General features: G+C 45.6%; 1 protein-coding gene across 1 annotated transcript in view; it reads right to left on the bottom strand.

Annotated features, from left to right (window-relative positions):
* The window catches only part of camk2g2 (calcium/calmodulin-dependent protein kinase (CaM kinase) II gamma 2), a 400,303-nt gene that overhangs the window by 105,538 nt on the left and 277,361 nt on the right, over nt 1-17,404 (bottom strand). The window contains 1 exon segment of the mRNA XM_052041768.1: nt 15,188-15,290. Within this exon segment, the coding sequence (XP_051897728.1) occupies nt 15,188-15,290 (103 nt within the window).

Below are 17,404 nucleotides of genomic sequence, written 5' to 3'. Positions count from 1 at the left end.
TAGTGCAGTTAAGTGCAAAAGAATGAAAGGGAAGTTAATCGGGGTGTGAGAAGGAGAACAAGTTGCAGGGGTGCAGGCAGGCAAGTGGGTGAATGGGACTGACAGGATTGCTTTGCTGGGAGCCCACAAGAACACAATGGGCTGAATGGCCCTCAGTGTTGTAATAAGTAAGTTCAGGTATTAACCCTGTCTTACGGTGATCACAATACAAGGGACTTCCATCTCAGTGACTTCGTTCATCTGCAGAACATCCAATGTCCTTAATTACAGGGGGACAGCACTCTGCCAAAACTGGGTTGGAGAAGGAGGGTTAGAGGGTGGGAGGTCCATTTCTTAGCAAACTGCAAACCTGCCATTTCTAAAGGAAAACTGAGGCTTAGTTCCATGGCTCTGCTTAATCCACGCAGAGTGGTTGATGTATGCAGCATGGGTGACTTTAAAGGAAAGAGAGTTAAGCTCGTGAGGGAGAAAGGAGCAGCTACATCAACCACTCTGCGTGGATTAAGCAGAGCCACGGAACTAAGCCTCAGTTTTCCTTTAGAAATGGCAGGTTTGCAGTTTGCTAAGAAATGGACCTCCCACCCTCTAACCCTCCTTCTCCAACCCAGTTTTGGCAGAGTGCTGTCCCCCTGTAATTAAGGACATTGGATGTTCTGCAGATGAACGAAAGCAGGGTAGGAGGAGGATTATGTGGAGAAGGAACATTACCAATCACCTGGGCCAAAAGTCAGAGAAACAAAAGACTGCAGATGCTGGAATCTGGAGCAACGCAAAAAAAGCTGGAGGAACTCAGCGGGTCAGGCAGCATCCGTGGAGGGAAATGGACAGTCGAAGTTTCAGGGTGAGACCCTTCATCTGGACTGGCCCAAAAGTTTGTCTCCTAATGGCAACTATGAAACCACCAGTTCATTGTAAAAATCCAACCATCCCTTTGCCTCCACAGGTGCTGCCTGACCAACCAGGTTCTCCCAGTGGTTTGTATTTTGCATTGTAAAACCCCATCTGGTTCACTAAAGGCCTGTGCAAAAGGAAATCTGCTCCATCTACCAGGTCTGGCCTGAACATATGTGACTACAGACCTGCCAACACAGATGACTGCCAAAGGACCTGCCAACACAGATGCTGGAATCTGGAGCAACGAACAACCTGCTGAAGGAACTCAGCGGGTCGAGCAGCATCTGTGTGGAGGGGGAGGGTGGGGGGAGGTACTGTCCAAATTTCGGACCCTGATGTAGGGTTTTGACCCGAGACATCGATAGTCTTCTTGCAGCCTCGGGAAAGCAGCCAACATAATCAAAGGCCTCTCCCACCCTGGACATTCTCTCTTCTCCCCCTTTTCATCTGGCAGAAGATACAAAAGCTTGAAAACACGTACCACTAGGCTCAGGGACAGCTTCTATCCCGCTGTTATAAGAATCTTGAACAGACCTCTTGTACGATAAGATGGACTCTTGACCTTAATCTACCTTGTCATGACCTTGCACCTTACTGTCTGCCTGCACTGCACTTTCTCTGTAACTGTAACACCTTTTTCTGCATTCTGTTGTTGTGCTTCCCTTTGTACTACCTCGATGTACTGATGTTTTGAAATGATCTGTATGGATGGCATGTAAAACATAGTTTTTCCACTATATCTCGGTACATGTGACAATAATAAACCAATTATGAATTCCCTTCCCCCCACAGATGCTGCTTGACCTGCTGAGTTCCTCCAGCAGATTGTTTGTGACTGCCAAAGGCCTGAGTTCAGGGATGGTGAATAAATGCTGGCATTATCACTGACACAAGAGTTTCTGCAAATGCTGGAAATCTGGAACAATGCACGCAAAATGCTGGAGGAACTCGGCAGGTCAGGCAGCATCTATGGAGGGAAACAAATAGTCGACGTTTCGGGCCGAGACCCTTCATCAGGACTGCTGGCATTACCACTACCGCTCACATCCTCGTGAATAAATAATTAAAGTTAGGCTGAGCGGCCTGCTTCCATTCTGTAAATTCAGTATCAAAGGGGTCAGATTACAGTGAAGGCACTTTACTCTGTACTGTTATTGTTTTTACCTGTATTACATCAATGCACTCTGTACTAACCCAACATAACTGCACTGTGTAATGAATTGACCTGTACGATCGGTATGGAAGACAAGATTTTCACTGTACCTCAGTACAAGTGACAATAATAAACCGATATTAATACAGTGAAAAATAACCAATAAATCCTGGGAATACACTATTTGCTAAATAAGTCACTTTGTATTCAGTACTTTTGCATCAAGTCCTTTATCTGCTGCTCTAAAGATCCATTTCAAGCCAATGCCTTCAATAAATGCATTATATTCAACAAGATCAAAGTTGGAGACAAGGGCGATCACTCACCCATTGTTATTCATCTATGCATACAGTAACAGCAACCAATGAAACATCTCATTCAACACCAGCTGATTTGTTGCTTTTCCCTGGAATCTATTGCAACTGCTTAGCCCTTTGAGAGAAATCCTAGAGATTGTTCCTTAACTTGTATCTCAACTCTTCAAAATTGCCCCTTGCCCCTACTTCTGCTCTTGAAATTTAATTCAGGGCATCACGCCCAATTCACCACTTCCTTCACTATTGTAAATTCTATTTCTGAAGATGGTAGCTGAGCTTCAGGTGGACACCCATTGTCCTCCAACCGTAAAGCTCCATAGTGCTTTACAGAGGCAGAGATAAAACCATTAAAGAGCTTTGAGGCCAAGGACCAACTCTTGCCCTTGGGTGGCTGAATGGAGCAGCTAGTAGAGCTGCTGCCTAACAGCCCCAGGGTTCTGGGTTCAATCCTGACCTCAGGTGTTGGTAGGTGTGGAGTTTGTACTTTCTCCCATGACTGTACAGGTTTCTGACTAGTGGTCCAGTTCCCTCCCACATCCTAAAGATCTACTGTTAGGCAAATTGGTTCCCGTAAGTTACCCCTGGATGTGGTGAGTGGCAAAAGGCTTAGAGGAGAGTTGATGGGCATGTGAGGGTTGGCTACAGCAAAATAAGGAAGGGCAAATGGGATTGATCTGGTGGGAGCTGGCAAAAACAAAGTGGGCCAAATGGCCTTATTATGTGCCATATTCTGCTTACATATTGTGACCGGGAGCTAAATGGAGTCACTGAGAAACAGGCCCTTCAGCCCAACTGGTCCATGACGACCAAGATGCCCATCTAAGCTAGTCCCATTTGCCCGTGTTTGGCCCATATCCCTCTGAACCTTTCCTATCCACGGACCTGCCCAAGTACCTTTTAAATGTTGTTATTGTACCTGCATCACCCACTTCCTCTGGCAGCTCGTTCCATATACTCACCACCCTTTGCATGAAGAAAATGCTCCTCAGGTCCCTCTTAAACCTTTCCCCTCTCACCTTGAACCTATGCCCTCTAGTTTTTGATTCCCGTTCCCTGGGGAAAAGACTGTGTGTATTCACCCTATCTATGCCCCTCATGTTTTTATACACCTCTAAAAGGTCACCCCTGTCTCCTACACTTCAAGGATACAGTATAGTCCTAGCCTGCCCAACCTCTTGTTAAACCTCAGGCCCTCGAGTCCTGGCAACATACTTGTAAATCTTGTTTTCACTCTTTCCAGCTTAATGATGTCTTTCCCATAACAAGGTGACCAAAACTGTACACAATACTCCAGTGCGGCCTCACCAACATCCTGTACAACTGCAACATAATGTGCCCACTCCTACACTCAGTGCCCTGACTGATGAAGCCCAGTGTGCTGAAGTCCTCTTCACCACCCTGTCTACCTGTGACTCCACTTTCAATGAACTATGTACCATGTTAATTAATGGGGGGAAATGGTCACCTTTTCCTCTCCCATCTGTGGTAACTTGTAGTAACTAACAACTTACTTTGGCCAAACAGACAGCTTTGTGAATGCAAATCCAGATATAGCCATCTGAGCTCTTCTGGATCACTCCTGCCTCTGATGTGACTTTATGAAGGATCAACTTGAATTGGAGAACTGTGTAACCACTGGCTATAAATATTCTTTCACACAGTCTAATAATTCCCGACAGGAGAAATTGAGCTATGTTTACTGCATTGCAAGCTAAATGTCTCTCAGCATACAGCATCTTAACACTGAATTCATCACACTCATGTACTGGTGCCTTCTAATCTTAGCATCAACCTTGAAAGTACAAAGTTACTCGTAGTCTGAGCACAGTTCACATAATCACTGCTTCACCCCTGAATGTCCAGGATGTGTTTTGGCTGCTTTATCAGATGACCGGTAATGGATTCGATGAAAGTGCAGTGTTGGTCCAAAGCTCCATTCTCTGCTGTTGCTCAGTGTGAACCCCACTTAGCCAAAGAGGGGGGATGACAATTTGAAAAGAGTGAAAGGTAAATGAACTGCAACCCCCAGGAATTCTGCTTCACCCAGAAGGATCCACATTCAGATTCGAGATTGGATCTGAGGGCACAGCCTCAGAATAAGGGGAAGACCCTTTAGAACCGAGATGAGGAAGAATTTCTTCAGCCAGAGGGCAGTGAATCTGTGGAATTTGTTGCCACAGAGGGCTGTGGAGACCAAGTCATCGGGTGTATTTAAGGCAGAGATTGATAGGCTCTTGATTGGTAAGGGGGTTAATGGTTATGGGGAGAAGGAGCGAGAATGGGGTTGAAAAAAAATCAGCCATGTTTAAATGGAGGAGCAGGTTTAATGGGCCGAATGGCCTAATTCTGCTCCTAAATCTTCTGATCTTGTAGATTCTGTCCTTTGGATGGGGTGCTAAAGTGAGGTGCAACTTGCTTCCTTGACTGGATGTAGAAGATGGCACAGCACAATTCTGAAGAAGAGGGGCTGTACCTTTGCTGATAGTGGAAAGGCCATGGGGTGAGTCATTTTCAACAGGATACCTAGTCCCCGACCTGCTCTTGTAGGTCAAGCATATATATTGCTGATCCAGTTGAGTTTCTGGTCAATAGTTACCTCCAGAATATTGACACTGTGGGACTTGGTAATGATAATACCATCGAATCTAAACAGAGGTGGTTAGGCTCTCGTTTTTAGGACACGATTATTATCAGGCACTGTTGTGACACAAATATTACTTGTCGCTTATCAGCCCATGTCTGAATGTTGCCTAAATCTTATTGCATGCAGGCATGGGCTGCTTCATTTGTTGAGGAGTTGTAAATGGGATGAAACATTGTGTCATCATCAGCGAACACGTACAACCTTATGATGGAAAGGTCATTGATAAAGCAGCTGAAGATGACTGGACCAAGGACAATACTCTGAAGAACTCCTGCAATGGTATCCTGAGACTGGAGTGATTGGCCTCCAATGACAATCACAACCACCTTCTTTTGGGCAAGATGTAACTCCAACCCTTTGAGACCCATTGACTTCAGTTTTACCAGGACGTTTTAATGCCACACTTTGTCAAATGATGCTTTCATGCCAAGAGGAGTCACTCTTACTTCACCTTTAGAATTCAGCTCTGTGGTCAATGCTTGGACAAAGGTTGCATTGAAATCTGGAGCCGAATAGTCTTGGCAAAACCCAAGCAATGCAGTTATAAGTGTGGCTTGTTAGTGCTGTCGATGACATCTCCCATCACTTTACTGAAGGTTAAGAGTGGACTGGCTGGGCAGCAGTTAGCAGGATTGTATTCATCATGCTTTTTGCAAACAGGACATACCTGGGCAATTTTCCACAATGGCAGGTAATGCAACCATACAGGAACAGTCTTTCTAGAGGCTCAGCTAGTTCTGAAGCACAGGTCTCCAGTACTACAGCTGGGATGTTGTCTGGTCCTGTGGCCTTTGCTGTTTCCACTGCTTTCAGCTGTTCCTTGATGTCACATGGAGTGAATTGAATGGTTGGAGAGTGGCTTCCATGATGAAGGAGACCTCAGAGGAAACTGAGATGGATCAGCCCCTTGGTGTTTCTGGCTGAACATGGTTACAAATGCTTCAGGCTTTTTTTCAGCACTCACCTGCTGGGTCCTGCCACCATCTCGGATGGTGATGTTCTAGGAGCTGCCTCTTCCTGTTAGCAATTTAATTGTCCACGACCGCTCATAACCAACTGCGGTCGGACTGCAGAGCTTCAATCTGATCCATTGGTTGCGGAATCGCCTAGGTCTGTCTGTTGCATGTTGTTTAGCACACAGGTAGCTCTGTACTGAAGCTTCATTTGGTTGTCACTTCATCATCTTTAGGTATGCCCACTGCTGCTCCCAGCATGCCCTTCCGTACTCATCGAACCAGGGTGGATCCCTTGGCTTGATGAAGGGATATGCCGGAGGATGAGGTAACAGATTGGGGTGGTATACATTTCTGTTGTTGGCCTGAAGTGTCTCATGGATGCCCAATGCCGAGCTGCCAGATCTGTCCCGAGACTATCCCATTGTGGTGCTACACCATACAGTGGATGGTGTCCAGGGTGTGACCACCATCTTTGTCTCCATGAAGACTTTGTGGTGATAATTGTTACCAATGTTACCATGGACAGATGCATCTGTGATAGGTAGGTAGGCAAGGATGAAGACACAAGAGACTAAAGGTGCTGGAGCAACACACAAAACGCTGGAGAAAGTCAGCAGGTCAGGCAGCATCTGTGGAGAGAAATGAACAGTCAACGTTTCGGGTTGAGACCCTTCATCTGGATAACTCTTTAGATGAAGGGTCTTGATCCAAAATGTTGACTGTCCATTTCTCTCCACAGATGCTGCCTGACCTGCCAAGTTCCTCCAGTGTTTTGTGTTAGGCAAAGATGAACTCAAGTAGGCTTATCCCTCACGTTGATTCTCTCACTGTCTGACTCACTCTGTCCCACGGGATTCGGCCAACTTTTCCAAACCTCTCTTGGTGATGGCCACAGAAATCCCTCACCCAGGGGAAGTTCTGTGCCCTCGCTACTTCCAGTGCTTCTTCGAGCCCTGATCCGCCAGCTGAGTGAGGACAGGAAGCAGTATCGGGGGGGGTGGGGGGGGGCGGGTTCCTTCCCCAGGTTTGACCTGATGCCATGATACTTCATGGGGGCTGAAGACTCCCAATTAACTCTGTCCCATCTGTATTCCACTGAGCCATCAGCTCCGATGGATCTTTCCTGCCAGATGGACAAGATGTATCCAGGGAGGGCAATGGAGGAACCTGGTTCGTTCTCTGAAAGATACGACTATGTCAGGCTGCTGCTTGACTCAATGTATACTCCAGACCCCCAGTGTCCCTGAGGAGAACTGGGCTGGGATTGACTTTGCTGTGTCCAATTTCAGTGCTTAAGTCAACGACAGGCGATCTGTCCAGTTTAAACGTAGCAGCAAAGGTACAACTGAGTGACTTAAAAGTCAACCACATGGGACCAGTGTGGAATCATGTGCAGACCAGGTAAAGGTGCACATTTCCTCCCCTGAAGGTCTTCTCACTGTGACAGAATCCAGCTACCAGTTGGTGGTTTCCTGCAGCTTCACTTAAACCATTGTGAGATTATCTGTGTCTTTCTTTGGCATCAATGAATGCGTTCAGAAAAACAAAATCCGCTTTTCAAGAGATTCTGCTGCACAACTGTTGTGACAAGCAAAGGAGCGTTAAATTAAATGTTTATCTGACAACTAGTTCAAATCCAGATAATTAAACTGAGATGAAAGACTTGCATTTATCTGGTGGCTTATCACATGTCACAAGCACCTCAAGCGCTGAATTATTCTGCAGTGCAGAGTCTGGTGTTGGATAAGCAAACATCACAGTCGTTGTGTACAGAGCAGGATCCTGAAAACCAGCAATGGGATGATTGGGGTGGGAGGAGGAGGGGGTAATGTTGGACTAAGGGAACTCCCTGCTCTTTCTGAATATTGATCTAGGAGGCCAGTCAGTAGCAGGGGTGGAAGAGATCTTGATTTGACGGCTTATGGAATGGATGGTGCCACTGACAGTACACCCTTCCCTTACGGCTATATGGCAGTGTCACTCTGAGTCACTTTAATAAGGAGTGGTTCCAACTGAAATTCAAAAACCCCTTTTACATATTCCTTGTCTGAAGCCCAAGTGTAGCAGGAAATGATAAGTATGGAACCACAACTTTCTACTCATTACAGCCAGTGGCTGGGCTTTCCATTATGTGGAGCCTTTAATGCATCAGAACATAGACCAGTACAGCACAGGAACACCAAGGAGACCAGTTTATAAGCTCAGCCAGGCGTGAACAGGAAAGACCAGCAGGGCCATCAAGCCTTGAGCATCCTGGTTCACAAGACACATCACCAGAACATTGGAAAGAAGATAAAACAAAAAAACAGTACCCAGTGCCAATGGGGGGGGTTAAGAAAACAGTACCCAGTGCCAATGGGGGGGGGGGGGGGGGTAAGAAAATCTGTCTGGTATCTCAGAGTGACTTTTGTTCCCCTCTTTCCAGCCGAGGGAAGCAATGACTGATGGTCGTATCCTTAACATCCCCGAGTGAGATCTTCTCATTCAGCAAGGAGACAAGAGGTGAGATCAGGAACCATTGTAATCTGCAGGGCTCAGAACTCCAGGGGGAAATCTCCACAATACTAAGATTTTAATTACGAATTTAATTAGTATTAATGCTTCTTTCAGATGCAATAATTTACAGGTAGAATATACCTATCAGCAGTGGGTCAAATAACAAAGGGATGTAAGTCAATTAGCACGCAAATAAGGAAGTTCATGGGAATTTTCTTTGCAAGTACAAATGATTTCAAATCGGGTGGAGTTTGGGCTCAGCTCTTCATCACCATCCATAAGATCCCCTCATCTTAAACCTGTCACTGGCTGAAACATCCATTTCTTCCCCTTCCACATGAGAGCTGATCTTAGAGGTGTATAAAATAATGCAGGGCGTAGATAGGGTGCACGCACACAGCCTTTTTCCCAGGGTTGGGGAATCAAGAACTGCAGGGCATAGGTTTAAGGGTGAGAGGGGAAAGATTTAGTAGCAACTTGAGGGACAGCTTTATTTCTTACACAGAGGGTGGTCAGTATGCGGAACGAGCTGCCAGAGGAAGTGGTTGAGGCAGGTACAATAACAACTTTTAAATGGCAGTTGGACAGGTTAATGGAAAGGAAAGGTTTAGAAGGTTATGGGTCAAATGCTGGCAAATGGGAGCAGCTTGGATGGGGCATCTTGGTTAGCATGGACCAGTTGGGCCGAAGGGCCTGTCGCTGAGCGGTATGACTCTGTGACTACTGGTGAACCACGTTTGCAGTGTGGACTGTCCATTGGATGGATGTGGGAATATAGGAACAGGCAGTCTTCCCCACCCTTCACAACCCCACCTTCCTGCACTATCCCTCAGGGGTGACCTTACACAGGTTTATAAAATGATGAGGGGTACAGATAGGGCAGATAGTTACAGTCTTTCTCCCAGGATAGGAGAGTCTAAAACTAGAGGACATGGGTTAAAGGTGAGAGGGGAAAGATTTAAAGGGGTTCTGAGGGGCAAGATTTTCCACACAGAGGAAGTGGTGGAGGCGGGTACAATTACAATGTTTAAGAGACATTTGGGCAGGTCCATGGATAGGAAAGGATTAGAGGGATATGGGCCAAATGCAGGCAAATGGGACTAGCGTAGATAGGCACCTTGGTTGGCGTGGATGAGTTGGGATGAAGGGCCTTTTTCCATGGTGTGTAATTGTATAAATGCCCATATCCCTTAATTCCCTTAACATCCAGAAATCTATCAATTTCTGTTCTGAATGAATAATGACAGAGCCTCCACAACCCTTTGGAGCAGACAGTTCCAAACACCCTCTGAATGAAGAAGAAATTTCTCCTCGTCTCAGTTCCAAATCACTGACGCCTTATTCCAAGACCGTGACCCCTGGTTCTAGACTCGTCAACCAGAAGGAAACATCTCTCTGCCCCCACCCTTTTGAGCCCTGCAAGATTTTTGAAGTTTCGATGAGATCACCTCTTATTCTTCTAAACTCTAGAGAATACAGGCTGGGCTCACTCAGTTTCTCCTTCCATGGCAAACCAGCCATCCCTGGAACTAGTCTGGTAAACCTTCATGACACTCCTTCTGAGACAAATGTGTCTTTGGTAAGGAACACTGTACTCCAGAGGTGGTCTCACCAAGGTACAACTTGAACTTGCCAAGGCTTCTTCAAAAGCATCTCTTAAACCTGGAGCCCCAGTCATCAAGGATGAGAGTGGCTGGAGCATGGGGAACCATTGTGACCAAACTACCTTCCAAGAGTGATTCATCATCACTACAGCTTCACAATCCTGGAACTCCCTACCTCACAGCACTGTGAAACCTCCTTCAGTTCCATGGACTGCAGGAATTCAAGTTGGCCACTCACCATCTGCCCAATGGATAATAAATGGAGGCCATATCCCGAGTATGATCAACAAAAAATTAGCCCATCAGAAGTCATCTTGACATCTATATCAATGACGGATGAGAATGTACAAGGCATACTTTGTAAGCTTGTAGATGACACTAAAATAGGTGGCGCCGTTGAGAGTGGAGATGGTTCTCAGGATTTACAGAGGGATACTGAGCAGATGGGTAAGTGGGCCGAGGAATGGTAAATGGAGTTTAATTCAGATAAGTGCGAGGTGTTGCATTTTGGGAAGACCAATCAGGGTATTGGTATTGGTTTATTATTGCCACTTGTATCGAGGTACAGTGAAAAACTTGTCTTGACATTCATAGTGAACACTAGGGTCCTGGGGAGAGTTGTAGAACAGAGGGACATAGGAGTACAAGTACATGGTTCCCTGAAAGCGGTGTCACAGGTAGACAGGGTGGTGAAGAAGGTGTTTGGCACGCTGGCCTTCATCAGTCAGGGCATTGAGTATAGAGGTTGGGATGTTATGTTGCAGTTGTACAAGACATTGGTGAGGCTGTGTTTGGAATATTGTGTTCAGTTTTGGTCCCCTGCTGTAGGAAAGATGCCACTAAGCTGGAAAGAGTGCAAAGGAGATTTACGAGGCTGTTGCCGGGACTCAAGGGAATGAATTACAGAGAGAGGTTGAGCAGGTTGGGATTTTTTTCATTTAACCGTAGGAGAATGAGGGATGATCTTATAGAGGCATATAAAATCATGAGGGACATAGATAGGGTGAATGTACACAATATTTTTCCCAGGGTTGGGGAATCAAGAACTAGAGCGTATCGATTTAAGGTGAGAGGGAAGAGATTTAGCAGGAACTTGAGGGGAAACTTTTTCACCTAGAGACTGGTCAGTATATAGAACGAGTTGCCAGAGGAAGTGGTTGAGGCAGATACATTCACAACATTTAAAGGACATTTGGACAGGTACATGGATAGGAAAGGCTTGGAGTGATATGGGTCAAACACGGACAAATGGGATGAGCTGAGATGGGCATCTTGGTCAGCATGGACCAGCTGGGCCAAAGGGCCTGCTTCTGTGCTATATGATTCTACAAGTAACAACTATTAGGGAAAGAGGGTGGCAACTGACTAATTAGATGCAATTTGATTGCCAAATGTTACTCTACAACAGTATAACACCTAGAGATGAAGCAGGCTTCCTTTTTTCCTAACACATTGAATCTTTAACAGGAAGATCCAGTGAAGTAATGCAATTTACAGGTTGCTTAGTCATGTCGCTACAGGGTGTAAGTTTATGCTTTCAATTTACTTAAGTAGCACTTATCTCTTCCACATTGCTTGCAACCTTGTTAAAATAATTACCTTGCATGCCAAAAGCCTAACTGGATATTTTAGGTTAATACTTTAGCTGCAAGGTATCCAGATGTTGGCAAACACAGCTGGATTCACATCTAGTGCAGACCACAGATGACTGTGTGGGTCTAATCTGAAATAATTTAATCATGTATTCACATGATTCCTGGCAACATCTGACCACGAAGTCCTTGAGTGCATGCCACATCATCTTAGAGGTCAAAGAAAGAGTCAACGATTGGTTTGGAGTCACGTATAAGACTGGTTGAGGATGACAGAATTCTTTATCTGAAGGTCATAGGTAAGCCAGATGTGTTGTTATAACAATCCAGGAGCTTCATGGTCACCATGACTTAGACTATTTTTTTAACTTCAGATTTATTTACTTGATTTAAAATGCCCAGCTGGTCTGATGGGATTTGTGCCTTCAGATCAATACTCCAGACCACTGGAATGGCAAACCGTTAGCTTAACCCTTTCACCACCATCACCCTGATAAAATGACTTCTGTTGTAACAGACAGCACTAATGGACTGGAACTGCCCACAACAAAGGCTTCATTAGAACAGAGTTCACTGTCTCCATCACAGGTCACAGGAAAAGGTCAGAGCTCGACAGCGTTTTATTCTTAATCAAACTACTGGGTATACTTGGCATCACAGTTGTGGTTACTCTGGATAAGAGGCTTAGCTCTCTGACTTAGCTACAAATCTACTGGGATGACATTTGAGGTCACTATGGACAATCTGGAGTTGCAATCACCATGCAGCCTCAGAGTTTACCGACCAATAAATTAGGAAAATGTTTCACCTACTCTGCTCCTTGGAACATCATCTGTAATGGTGTCAGTACATTGACAACACTCATTTCCCTCACTATTCTCTCCAACCTTCCGCTGCCTCCTAGTTGATGGGTTGCTTGTCTGACATTGAGAACTGGATCAGCAGAAATTTACTCCAACTCAACAATGGAAAGACAAAAGACCTTGAGTCCGGTTACAAATGCTGTACCAGGCACCACACCCTGCATAACGATGGGCATCCATCATCAGGGACCCCCACCATCCGGGCCATGCCCTCTTCTCGATGCTGCCATCAGGCAGGAGGTCCAGGAGCCTGAAGATCCACACCTCAAGGTTCAACAACAGCTTCTTCCCCACTGCCATCAGGTTCTTGAACCCACTTGAAAAACCCTAATTCTACCTCGGACTATATTTCTTTTTCTCTCTCAATCTTGGAATAGTGTTGTTTATTGTGCACATTATGTATGCTATGTATAACATATGTTAATTTAGTTGATGTTAACGTATGTAATGTACTGTACTGCGAAAAGCTAATTTTCTTGGCATTTATACACCGTGTGTGTATGCCTATGTCAACAACAATCATCTTGAAACTTCCACTTCCCTTGAAACTATCTTAAACTGAACTGAGGCTGTTCACAACCTTGGTGTGGTGATCGAGCAATGAACCTTTGACCTCATAACCATCCTACTCTTGAATTGTAATTAGAATTGGTTTATTATTGTCACATGTACCGAGGTACAGTGAAATACTTGTCTTGCATACCGTTCATAGAGATCAATTCATTACAACAGTGCATTGAGGTAGTACAAGGTAAAACAATAACAGAATGCAGAATGAAGTGTAACAGCTACAGAGAAAGTGCAGTGCAGGCAGACAATAAGGTGCAAGGTCACAACAAGGTCGATTGTGAGGTCAAGATTCCACCTTATTGTACTATAAGGGACCATTCAATAGTCCTATAACAGTGGGACAGAAGCTGTCCTTGAGCCTGGTGGTATGTGCTTTCAGGCTTTTGTATCTTCTGCCTAATGGGAGGAGGGAGAAGAGAGAATGTCCGGGGTGGGTGGGGTCTTTGATTATGTTGGCTGCCTTACCGAGGCAGCGAGAAGCGTAGACAGAGTCCATAGAGGGGAGGCTGGTTTCCGTGATGTGCTGAACTGTGTCCACAACTCTCTGCAGTTTCTTGCAGTTCCAGGCAGAGCAGTTGTCACAAGTTGTGATGCATTCGTGATGCATTGAGACCGCCTATTTCCATCTCTGTAACTGTGCTCTTCTCCAACCCATCTCAGCCCTTTTGTTGCTTAAGCCCTCACCACGCCTCTTTTTACTCATGGCCCGAGCATTCTACTGGGCTTCCAGCCAGCCTCCCTGGCTCCAGTTTCTCCAAGACTCTGCTGACTACGCTGGAACTCACACTGTCCAATCCACTCACTGCAGCCTTGCTGACCTACAATAGCTCCAGATGAAGCAATACCCTAGTTTTCTCACCGTTTAATTCAAATTCCTCCGTGGCATGCCCCCTCCCTACCTCTGTAATCTCTTTCAACCCCATACCCTTCTGAGATTTCAGCACCACACCAATTCTGGCCTCCTGGACATCCCCAAACTTAATCATTCCACCATTGGCAATACCCAGAGACTAAGCTCTGAAATTCCCTTCCCAAACAGTTCTCTTTCCTCTTTTAAGATGCTCCCTAAAACCTACCCTTATTACCAACATTTTGGTCATTCATCCTTGTGAACCTCAGCATCATTTATTTTCTCTCAAGGGCACCAGAGATCTGGGTTCGATGCTGATCTCGGGTGCTGTCTGTGTGGAGTTTGCACATTCTCCCTGTGACTGCATGGGTTTCTTCCCAAATCCCACAGACTTGTGGGTTGGAGGGTTAATTGGCCACTGTAAATTGCCCCTAGTGTGTGGGTGAGTGGTAGAATCTGAAGGGAGTTGAGGAGAATGTGGAGAGAACAAAATGAGATTAATGTGGGATTGTGTAGACACATGTGTTATGGTCAGTACAGAGTCGGTGAGGCAAAGGACCTGTTGCCATGCTGTTGGGATATGGACCGAATGTGAGCAAATGGCATCAGTGTAGATGGACATCATGATTGGCATGGACGAGATAGGTCAAAAGGGCCCGTTTCTGTGCTGTACAATTCTATGACCTTGTAACACTCCTATTAAACGCCTTCAGATGCTCTAGAAATATCAAAGGTGATGTATAAATGCAGCCTATTGTTACTGAAGTGCACAGACAGCCCAACAGCTTTGGAATAGGGAAAGGCTCCTTGACTCAAAACCAACAGAAAATGTTGAGCTGTCACTTTGTCTTGACCAGTGCTGATGGTATTTGTGTCACTGACTGTTCCTGATCAGACAGCAAAGCGTTCTGTCACAGAACCAACAGAAGACACTCTCCCTGTAGTCAGTTGACTGCAGGATTCTTATTGATGGAAACCCAGCTACTCTAAATTGTGTAGGCTTGATGGTGATTTACTCATTCATTTTGTGACCTCAGATCTTTACAGGACTAGAGAGTGTATAGCCCTCCTGTGATTTATTGACTATTCAGTAAATAGGGATCTTATAATGGCCTTTAATTATACACAGGCTCAATCTACCCTATAAAAAAGATGGATGGAGCACTATACTGGCATTGTCACCCTCAGAGACACCCTGATGGGTTTTATATATCGTTGCAACAAATCCAAAGTAATTCAGGGACTTACCAAACCATGCCTGTTGATCCCCTTGAACTTCAATTGCCAGTCCAAAGTCAGCCAGCTTCACAGCTGCATTTTTGCATTTACTTGCAAGCAGCAAGTTCTCTGGCTTCGGGAGTGGAAACAATCAGAGAGGTAATTAATGGCACAGCAAAACACAACACAGGAACTGTAACACTTCAGAAGTATTGGTCAGTAATTAACTTTGCTTCTGGTGACTCAATTTCTGCCACCGTCGGCAAGCAAAGTTGGCTGTCCAGGTTTAGTATGCCCTGTATTTATCTGACCTTATGTGTTACAAGTTTTGGATCATTCTAACCCACACTGGAAACTTCAGTCAATTAGTAAAATAAACTTGCAGGCCTGTTGAAAATTTTCCCTTTGAAGCAGAAAGTGGGGAGACTAGATTGCTTTGGTTGTAGGGTTGGACCCAACAGTCCTGGCCAGCTGACAGGACAGAGATACCTGTGTTTCCTCTCCAAACAATGCTCCATCTAGTGGCTGCAATGAGAACTGTCCCCCAGCAACCTTCCACCTGAAGCTTCAGGTGACAACTCAGCCACACACTCCCACACGCTGAGGAGTGAGAGCTACTCCTCTTAGGGTAACGGATACCATGCGGGAAGCTTGCTGAACAGGGTTATTCCACCACGCCCAACCCCCAAAGTAACAGGTCAATTAAACCACTGCAACCACAAAATAAGATCAAGATGATCAGTATTACTGCAAATTCACCTACACTTATGACAGTCATGTAACCATTTTGAGCACCAGATGCCTCGTCCACTATCATGCCACCAGTCCCAATCTGCTGTGTGCTAATTTTGAGAATTCCAGACCTCCTCCTGCACTTGCATGGAATTGTTTTCAATTGTGAGGCCGCATTTGGAATATTGTGTTCACTTTTGGTCACCTTGCTATAAGAAAGATACCATTAATCTGGAAAGAGTGCAGAGGAGATTTATGAGGATGTTGCCAGAACTCGAGGCACTGAGTTATGGAGGGAAGTTGAGCAGATTGGAACTTTTTTCATTGGAGTGTAGGAGGATGAGAGGTGATCTTATAGAGGTGTATAAAACAATGAGGGGCACAGGTAGGATGAATGTGCACAGTCTTTTTCCCAGGGTTGGGGAATCAAGAACTAGAGGGCATAGGTTTAGGGTGAAAGGGAAGAGATTTAATAGGAACCTGAGGGTGGTCAGTATATGGAACGAGCTGCCAGAGGAACTGGCTGAGGCAGGTACATTAACAACATTTAAAAGGTACTTGGACAGGAACATGGATAGAGAAGGTTTAGAGGGATATGGGCCAAATGGGACTAGCTTCGATGGGAATCTGGTCAGCATGAACCAGGTGGGCGAAGGGCCTGTTTTCCATGCTGTATGACTCTATTTGTCTTTGTTTTTTTGCACTAAGGTCCTGTTTTTGCACAATCTTTTTTTGTGTATGGTGTAATTTTATGTATGATTTATGTATAATTTATATTCTGGGTGTTGTCTGTACCTACGTGCCTGTGACGTTGCTGCAAGTTTTTCATTGTACCCGTACCTCACTATACCAATGCACATGACAATGGGCTTGACTTGATCTCATTGGTGAGGTCACAGCTGGAGTATTGGGCTCAGTTGTGCTGACGGACACAGTCAGAAGGTGCAGAGGGGATTCACCAGGATGTTGCCTGGGACGGAGCATTTCAGCTATGAGACTGGATAGGCCAGGTTTGTTTTCTTTACAGTGGAGGAGGTTGAGGGGAGACCTAAATAAGGCCAATGAAATTGTGAGGGGCATAGATAGGGTAGATAGTGAGAAACTTTCCCCTTAGCAGGGGTGTCTATGACCAGAGGGCACAAGTTTAAGGTAAGGGATTGGAGATTTAGAAGGAACAAGGAAGAATTTTTTTTCATCCAGATGGGCGGGGGGGGGGGTGCAATCTGGAACGCACTGCCTGAGGGGGTGTTGGAGGCAGAGACTCTCACAACATTTGTAGTGTAGCGGTTAGCATAACACTATTACAGCGCCAGCGACCTGGGTTCAATTCCCGCCGCCGTCTGTAAGGAGTTTGTACGTTCTCCCCGTGACTGTGTGGGTTTCCTCCGGGTGCTCCGGTTTCCTCCCGCATTCCAAAGACGTACGGGTTAGGAAGTTGTGGGCGTGCTATGTTGGTGCCGGAAGCGTGGCGACACTTGCGTGCTGCCCCCAGAACACTCTATGCAAAAGATGCAT

Source organism: Pristis pectinata, chromosome 30, assembly GCF_009764475.1.
Source record: "Pristis pectinata isolate sPriPec2 chromosome 30, sPriPec2.1.pri, whole genome shotgun sequence".
In the NCBI taxonomy this organism is placed as follows: Eukaryota; Metazoa; Chordata; class Chondrichthyes; order Rhinopristiformes; family Pristidae; genus Pristis; species Pristis pectinata.
Note: the sequence above shows the minus strand (reverse complement) of the source record. Positions and strands in the feature narration are given on the sequence as shown.